The following is a 9042-nucleotide window of genomic DNA, read 5'->3' as shown; positions in this document are numbered from 1 at the left end:
AAGTAATTTGTTTGTGTACGGTTTTGTCGTACTAAGTGAATTACGACATTTTGGGCATTTTAACTCTAACGATATGATGTACGTTTAAGCCTATGGATCTACGTGTAATAACTTGTTTATTTTACAGAATTTCCAACTCCGACAAACACAGTCAGGCCCTCAAACAATAAAGCAGGAACCAACGATGAAACTATCGTGAAAGATATAGCTGCAAAAGTAACACACAAAAGTAAAAGTAGGACGAAACTGAACAGAATATGATTGATATTAGGAAGAAAATCACATTGTATTGTCAAATAAAATATGCCGCTATGTTATCTCACTATGACAATCAAAAACTTGAAAAGCTCCAAACTGACCTCAATGAAAAGAAACAAAAACTGAAACGTTAGCAGGCAGAAGCTGAGCGTCAGCGTAAGCACTGATTAGAGTTAAAAACAAAAATTGGAAAGCTGGTCGAATTAACTCTGAGTTGACGAAATTCAGCAGAGAACAAAAGGGAAGACCCTCAATTGACGTGGATCAGCCTGATACATAAATTGAAGGTCTTCCTCTTTGTTCTCTGTTGTTTTGTTCTGAGTTGTTGAATGCTATCCGTGAAATCGCATCTATGGGGGCAGCGGCAGATGATCAACTCGAAGCAAGAAACTCAAATTATGTACAACTCTTGACGACTTATCTGAAACGATTCAACAAATGGTTTTTGTGCTTAGCCGTAGCACAGTATATCTAAGACTCCAACTATGCACAAGTGATACAAATGTGGGAAAACTTCACGTAAACATAGTTTCACTAAAATTTGTGTGGACCCAAAACACATTCAGATACACAAATTTGCATTTGCCTCACACAGCTATATAATTGACATATGATCATGGTTCAGTTCAGATGCCACTGCATTTCTAAGTATTGAAGACAGTGCACGTGTCTCTCTGGGTCTTACTGTGGCAAGTGCCTAAGCAACAATCTTGATGCATATGGAATATAAAGTGTGCTTTTCAGACTACGATTTTACTATTGAAAGAGGCATAAACTTATACCATCATTTTATGCTGCGTGCGACATAAAGCCCAAACTTATTCCTGTGCACCCACTTATAGTGGACCTGCATCCATGCGCGTGACTATGAGAATCTTCTTGGCCAGGAATCGTTCATAACCTTCCTGGAGGATTCTGCTATGGGTGATGTCAAGCCAATTCGCGCTCTCATGCAGTGTCGATGGTGGATCAAATGAAAATCATAGATTTCCCAAAACTCTCGTAATTAGAGTAGAGTGTTTCAGAAACCATAACTTGGATGTATATGTTACACTCACTCACGCGCCTGGTTATTCTGTCTATAACTGAGTAGAAAGAAGAATAGCACCACTTAGTTGTGAGCTGTCAGGTTTAATCCTTCCGCTCGACAGTTTTGGATCTCATCTAGATGGTTCAGGCAAGACCACTGATCCAGAAGTTGAAAGAGCCAACTTCAAAAAGGCTGGTGAAATACTCGCCGAGGTATGGTCAACGGTGGTGATTAATGGTCATTTAGTTAACACAGAGTATGTTAGTGTTGAGAATTTGCGGCTTGAAGTAAACGCGCCAGATGATGCTTGGGTAGTAAAGCATGTGAGGCAATCACAATACTTGCTTCAAATAGTTAAATGCAGTATCCAAGCTTGTTGTAGAGAATGTTACACAGAATGCTAAAGGAATCAAGATACCTAAACTTGAAGATTTCCTGGAACTTGAGCAGACTGTATTTGCAACTCTAGGTCAAAGACTCACATTAGGGCATGTGATGCAAAATGCAGCAAAGAACGCATCTCTACATGGAGAGATTCCGTGTGACATGTATTGCCTAAAGGTTCGTATTGAGGTGTCGCGAAGAATAGGCAAAACATGTGGGATATATTGTTTATCGATTACTTCCATGAGAAAACGTAGTCGTACTCATAAACAAAGTTCAGAGCCAGACGAGGCCTTGAAGGACCGTGAGAAAGACTTCGATCCATCTTCTGACCTAGTCATGAATCCCTTCCACAAGACCAAGTAGTCGCAACAAAAACACAAATGCCTGTGTTTTGCAATTGATTAAAAGCAATAATGTGTCCTTGTGACGACAATAATAAGTAGAACTAGATTCATTTCATTTTGGGGGGAGGCTTTACATATTACCAGTATTGTTTTTATATGTTTTGGTTTGATATTGTCAGATTCTCTGTTGTTTGAAAAAAATACAATTCGAAAATGAAATAACAAAATCACGAACAATCAAGCACACATAGAGAAAAACTAAACGCGCTTGGTTCACGATCTTGTTACATTCATTAACAGCTCATCTGCTTTCTACTGTTTAACTTCTTCTCCTCTATAATGGTCAAAATATATTTCACTAACCTATTAATAACGTGCAAGGTTTACATATTACAAGGCGGTTGCTACATTTAAATTTCGTACGCAGGTACAGGGGAGGGAGTTGAAAATCACGAAAATTTTGCGTACGCACTAAATGGAGATGGCCCCCTAACAGACTTTTAAAAACTGTAAACGAGCAAGTTAGGCTACGAAACTGAAGAATTAGTGTAGTCCACTTACCAGCACTTTATATTGTTTGACTGGATTAAATGATAAATCGTATTACGAAAACACTTCATCTTGATTTTAACTATATATTGACTAGTCCTTGAAACTTAACCTTAATAAAAAACTTACATCTAATTTTATATATGTTGATATCTACGGCTAGGGCGAAGTCTAGACTTAAGCGTATTTCATGTTATTTATTTCTATTTTAATTACACGGTTTGAACTTCGAGTTTTTAGAAGATATTCAAACTATTCTTTAAACTAAAACGTGAAAGGTAATGTGTGAGATCAAAATTGCTTGTTTTCTTACACAAGAAGTACGTTTAAAATCGTCTATATAATAACACCCGCCACATAAACTGTGTACTAACACTCCAATTTTCTTGTTTCAAGAAGAGACACAACGGGACGAAACGCTTTCTTATGTACCTTATCTTGCTTTAGCAGTCACGTTTCTTGAATATGTGTACACACACACACACACGTGCGCAGGAGTATTTTATAGCAAAATCGTACTGGTATATCACCCTGGCCATCACACTAGTTTAAGTATGAAAATATTTCATTAATAGTTATTCTGGAAAAATCAAAGGCTAATGGTTACAGGACGGGTTATATTCATTCCTCTAGAATCAAATAAAATTGCACATCGATATAGGAAAACAGGTTGAACCACATACATCAGTCAGCTGGTCCAATTTTACAACATGTTACACATTTCAGGAATAAAACTGGTTTCACGAGGTTCATGGAAAAATTTATAAATATAGAAATTAAACTTGAACCAACTGAAAGGAATTTTATATTTACAGGAACCTAAATGAGGTTAAGTGAACAACAACAACAAAAAAAAAACGTTATAATTTACTAGGGAAGTGTAATATCACACTCACCCCTGTAACTAAGCATATTATGTGCTGCAAATACTATTGCCTAGTATCCAACCCCAGTTTATAATGATTATGCGATTGAAGCCACGAGGTTGGGTTGATCTGTAAGTTTATCTTCTGTGTTTCAGATATTTTTCTCATTTTTTTTCTTGGTTTTTACGTTGTTTTAACTTTCTTCTTTCGTCACTTCTCCTTCTTCAATATTCCTATTAATTCGTCTTTTCTCGACTTGTACTTTGAGCAACAGAAAAACATGGATTACTCCAAATGAAATTGTAGAGACATTTGGTTGTTTAGGCTCTTCTTTTCTTTTCAAAAGTAAAACCGAAACAATAATGATTGCACTTGATTTGCTGACTTGAAGGTAATTGTTGTCTTCTAACATCAGCTTACATGACTGAAAACGCTCACTGGCCTTTATTATTAATTAAAAACAGCAAAGTGAATCGCTGTATGACTTAGTCTTTTGATCCGAACATTTTCTCTAGAAAGCTCACTTGCTACGATCCCTCAAACGTAGTTTGATTGGTTCGTTTGGAGTTGTAATCATTCTCATAATAATTCCCACATCTTTTTTATTAGCAGACACCAGATGGAAATTTTGAATTACCTGTAGAGACAAGGGAAAACCAATAACTTACAGATATGTAAATTTATGTTATAATAAGAGATTGTGTTACAACTCTAATTAATTCATACACAAACCACCTGATAAAATGTATAAATAGAAAAAATAACACTCGACCAAGTAAATCGCAAAGAACGTTTTCATATTGTGTAAAATTTTATATACAGAATAATGGAAAATAAAGGTACTTTTATTAGACAAAACAGTAAAACTAACATTATCCAGTTCAGTTGCATGGCTTACTTGATAAGTCATTATTCTGGTACGAAACCCTGGCTGTCTACGTTTAATTATAAAGTGAAGAACTCACTATTGTATTGCTACTTACTCTTGCAAGAAGAAACTGCATCTGCATTTCTGCCACTCGACGACCAATACAGGATCGGGTGCCAAAGCCAAAGGGTAAGCATGCAAATGTATTAATGACGTCACGAGAGTACCGATTCCGTAGCCATCTGTCAGGTTTGAAATTACCTGGCTCTGGGAAGAATGTAGGATCCCTTCCAGTTGTATACAGAGACATCAGAATAAGTTTCTGGAATGTTTACAATTCTCTATTTTCAAAGTATTGTAATATATTATACCTTACAATTTACCACTAGTATTTTACCTTTCATGACAAAATAATGGATCATATGAATAAATAATATTTCTAAAATCATGCGCTTTAGTAGATTTTTCGTTCTTTCATTTAACATTGTCTTGAGATGTTGATGAAACTTGAAGTTTCCAGAAATCAATCGGATGATTTAAAATAAAAAAAAAAGATCAAGGCTTTTAAAATAATATTATTTCACCTATTTCTCATTAGAAGTGGAATAATGTTTTATTTGCATTTCCTGCACTTCTTTATTGGAAAATTGACAGAATATGTTTCGTAGTTAATACACCAAGTTTTTTATGTGAAAACGACGTTTCAGTTTTAGGCTACATTATTGAAGGTAAACGCTTTTATAACTTTGAGATGATTTTAGTTATATTGTGTCAAAAACAGATGGATGTATTAAAGTCCCTTTGATAGCAATGTAGGAACAAAACCGAGTTATAATTAAAGGATTCCTGACTAGCTGACAGCGTTCAAGGTGCTATTTTGGTGATAAAGTGTTGAAATATAATGCATACCTTTTACCGCAACTTTAGCTTTGAAAATATATTTATGAACTATATTACAAACAATATTGAAACATTATATGTTTGTTTGTTGTTTTAATTTCGCGCAAAGCTAGCCGTCCCTAATCTAGCAGTGAAAGACTAGAGGGCAGCACCTAGTCATCACCACCCACTGCCAATTCTTGGGCTACTCTTTTTACCAACGAATAGTGGAATTGACCGTCACTTTCCAACGCCCCCATGGCTGAATGGGCGAGCGTGTTTGGTGGGACGGGGATTCGAACCCGCGACTCTCAGAATGTGAGTCAATCGCCCTAACCACATGGCTATGCCGAGCCTGAAACACCACATGCTAGGTAATATTGAATTGGTCCTCATAAAGTTTGCATGTAAATTCCATGGTGTACTGCTGGGTAAGGCTTATAAAGTTCATTTGTTACTACAGGGACCCATTTGTAGCAAATAATTCACTAGGAGTTCATAGATACGGTAGTTATGGTTTTAGTGTTCCATACATTTGCGCATGTCTAATACCTCTACTACTATCTAAACTCATTGAGGATAATATATTGAATAAACGGGAAAGTAGTGGAAGTCAAATTTATAATTTTCAAGTGATTGCCAAAAATTAAACACTCCTCGATCCATGTGAACTTTGAAACGTATTGTGAAACGAACGGTACACTTCGAGCTAAACTTCATCATGTAGAACATTAATGAGAGTTCAAGACAGCAGGTGTGTGCCGGGAACAGCAATCCACCTACTCTAACAGATAACACTTCTGTCCATACGCCGCTCTTTTCGTCCTTAATGCAAGGTATTTGGTTTCTTTTGCTTTGAGAGTCTGATTTAGGAGGAAGTTTTTGTTCAACTTGGGGATGATGGTGGGTAAAACGAAATACGCGGCCTAGATAACTAATGAATGAATATTTGCTATAAAACTCTTATCAATGCTATAAGTGTAGTTACTAGTTTGGCCACCAATTTTGATTTCATTTCTTTAAGTCGCACACTCAATCCTTTTTTGGCATCATCTTTTTTTTTTTTTTCATACCTAAGGTGTTTTTCATTAGATATCATGACTTTTTGTCAATACACACCAACAAACCACAGCAAATAAAAAAGTGATTCTCGATACTAACCAACATAGACGTACGAGGTGGGGGCTGGAGGTGGCAGCCCCTAGCTTGCAATACATACGGCCATTCGGGCAAAATTAGAAGCAGAAAATATGGTGATTCGAGCAATTTTTAAAATCATTCAGGAAAATGTTTGTTTATTACGGATTTCGCGCAAAGCTACACGAGGGCTATTTGCGCTAGCCGTCCCTAATTTAGCAGTGTAAGACTAGAGGGAAGGCAGCTAATCATCACCCCAACCGCCAACTCTTGGACTACTCTTTTACCAACGAATAGTGGGATTGACCGTCACATTATAACGCCCCCACGGCTGAAAGGGCGAGCATGTTTGGTGTAACGGGGATTCGAACCCACGATCTACAGATTGCGAGTCGGGCGCCTTAACCACCTGGCCATGCTGGGCCCTATCAGGAAAACTGGCAGCAAAAGTTTCTTACTTATAACCTATTCGGACAAAAATTACACAGCCCCTCCGAAAAATCCCCCGTAAGCCTATGCTAACCTATATTACCTTTAGGATTGCAACCCTATTATTTGGAACAGACCTATACTTTACAGAACCAACCAGATTCTTTGAAATATATGGTGGTAGTTTTTCCTCTCTAAAACAGTGTTAATAACTTCCTTTATAGTAACGCTACGGAATTTAAATTAACAGTTTTTTGTCATCGCCGCATACAGCCTATCAAGCATCATTATTTACGCTAATTGCTTAAGCTAATATCACGTGATTCTAAACGCCCTTTAATTAGGATAATTTCATAAAAGTTAGCAAATGTGTGCTTAAAACTTGTCAAGGAATAATGAATAATAACCGTTCAAGTATAGTTCTTTTGAAAACTTAAGATAGAAACTGATGATCTAGTTTGCTTGGCCTAACCAATACTTATGTATCTTCAAGTCCTTTCACCCTATAGTTTGTTGCTCTAAATCAGACGTTTTTAAACCGAATGATAAAATACTGGAAACGTCCCACTTTTACTCTTAGGTGAAGCTGTAATAAAAATTTCAGATCGATAGCTCACGTGACGTTTTGCGTAGGCGTGCGTAAATCTTTTGTTCAAATTTAAGCAGTTTTTGTTGAATAACTTTGCACATGTAGCTTATATTCAGACCAAATTTAACAACTAATTGTAGGCTGTAAAGATCGATCAATATACCAAATTTGAAAAAGAAATCCTTAAAAGATAAGTATGTTTTTCTATCAAATAATATTTACGTACTTTCGGCGCGAAAAAAAAAGGACAAAATTTAATAAAAATTTAAGATTTTATATCTCGTGTATTTCTTAATGTATTGCCTTGAAATTTGGTATGTGAAGCCAGAATCCAGTAGAGCATATCAACTGAAAGTATGTAATAGTTTGGATTACCACTGTCCGAGCTACAAAAAGTAAAAAATCCCTAAACTATCACTCCTGTTAATAACACACAGTGTGCTCTGCAAGTTGTTTTGGCTGCACGATACACTATCGTGTGTCTTGATTTCCAATTAGGGCTGGCAATTAGAATTAATATTAATATAGATTCACTATGTTTCAGAGCAGCTAGGTTTGATGATAAAAGGCTAGTTCAACCTAACTCTGATGGCACAGGTGTTATTGTCATTTTGATTGAACTCGTCTAGTATTTCTTTCTGACACGTATTACCAGTATTGCTAGTTATCGTATGCTTCTAGACATAAGTAAATAAAAACATTTTGGGATATGTGCTCCCAAAGATATGAATCATAAAAACATTACCGTAGGAAGCAATTTTGGAGTGGTCAGATCATTGCCACAGCTAAACAATGTAACACACGATGTGTGAAAAGCATGTTATGAGATTCAATTTTGAGCCATTTTAACTACAAATAGTACGTATGCACAACGTATGTATTGAATTAAAGAAAATAAGTCTTAAATCATAAGATGCAACTATACATGCCATGAAAAAGTGGTCAGGCCATGGCCTGACTGGTCTTACTGCTTCCTAAGGCCTTGAAAAAGTTATATATAAAGCATAATATTTGATTTTTAAATTAAATATGGATATATAACTATTTTGTATCAGCTCGGTTAACATTACAGTAGAACACAGTCATAATAATAACAAATGTAAAATTTATTACAAAACTAGGCCAAAAATGAGTGATATTAAAACACTCCATTAGAAGTTATTTCAAGAGCAAAGAAAAATACCTACCCCAGCTGGGACCTTGTAACCATTAAGAATAATGTCTTGTGATAAAATTCGGGTCAAGAAGGGTGCAACTGGAAATAACCTGTAGAAAAGAAAGCGCTCGGTTACTAAAGTAAGAAAGAAAACTTCACAATGCTAATTAATTTCAACAGATGGAGCCACAAGGTTTAACTTTATATGAAATCTACCTGCTATAAATTGTAACAAAAGTCTTGCTTCATGCTATACCTCATAAAAAATTTCATAAGTTAATAGACGACATTAAACAAAACATTAAAACCATTATGACCATAAACATAAGTTATCGATTACTGACGATATTTTTATTCTCACATTACTTATTAATGTTAGATCTAAGTACTCCTCATGTTAAATTTATGATTATTTTTCTTTAAGCCATACCACGCTGATACACTAAAATGTGCATGAAATTTCACATTTAAGTTAACATTAGAAATAAGTTTAGTTCTCCTAAAGTTTGTTTGTAATTAAGCACAAATCTACACAATGGGCTATCTGTGC

General features: G+C 35.7%; 1 protein-coding gene across 1 annotated transcript in view; it reads right to left on the bottom strand.

Moving 5' to 3' along the window:
- Positions 1-3954: 3954 nt before the first annotated feature.
- Positions 3955-9042, bottom strand: part of LOC106460600 (cytochrome P450 315a1, mitochondrial-like) — a 12461-nt gene continuing 7373 nt past the window's right edge. Inside the window, exons 6-8 of the mRNA XM_013920318.1 lie at positions 8524-8602; positions 4418-4624; positions 3955-4071 (exon numbers count right to left, since the gene is read on the bottom strand). Of these exons, the coding sequence (XP_013775772.1) occupies positions 3955-4071; positions 4418-4624; positions 8524-8602 (403 nt within the window). The remainder of the gene's footprint in view (positions 4072-4417; positions 4625-8523; positions 8603-9042) is intronic.

Source organism: Limulus polyphemus, unplaced genomic scaffold, assembly GCF_000517525.1.
Source record: "Limulus polyphemus unplaced genomic scaffold, Limulus_polyphemus-2.1.2 Scaffold802, whole genome shotgun sequence".
NCBI classification, from domain to species: domain Eukaryota; kingdom Metazoa; phylum Arthropoda; class Merostomata; order Xiphosura; family Limulidae; genus Limulus; species Limulus polyphemus.
The sequence above is the reverse complement of the archived record's forward strand: the minus strand, read 5'-3'. Positions and strand labels throughout refer to the sequence as shown.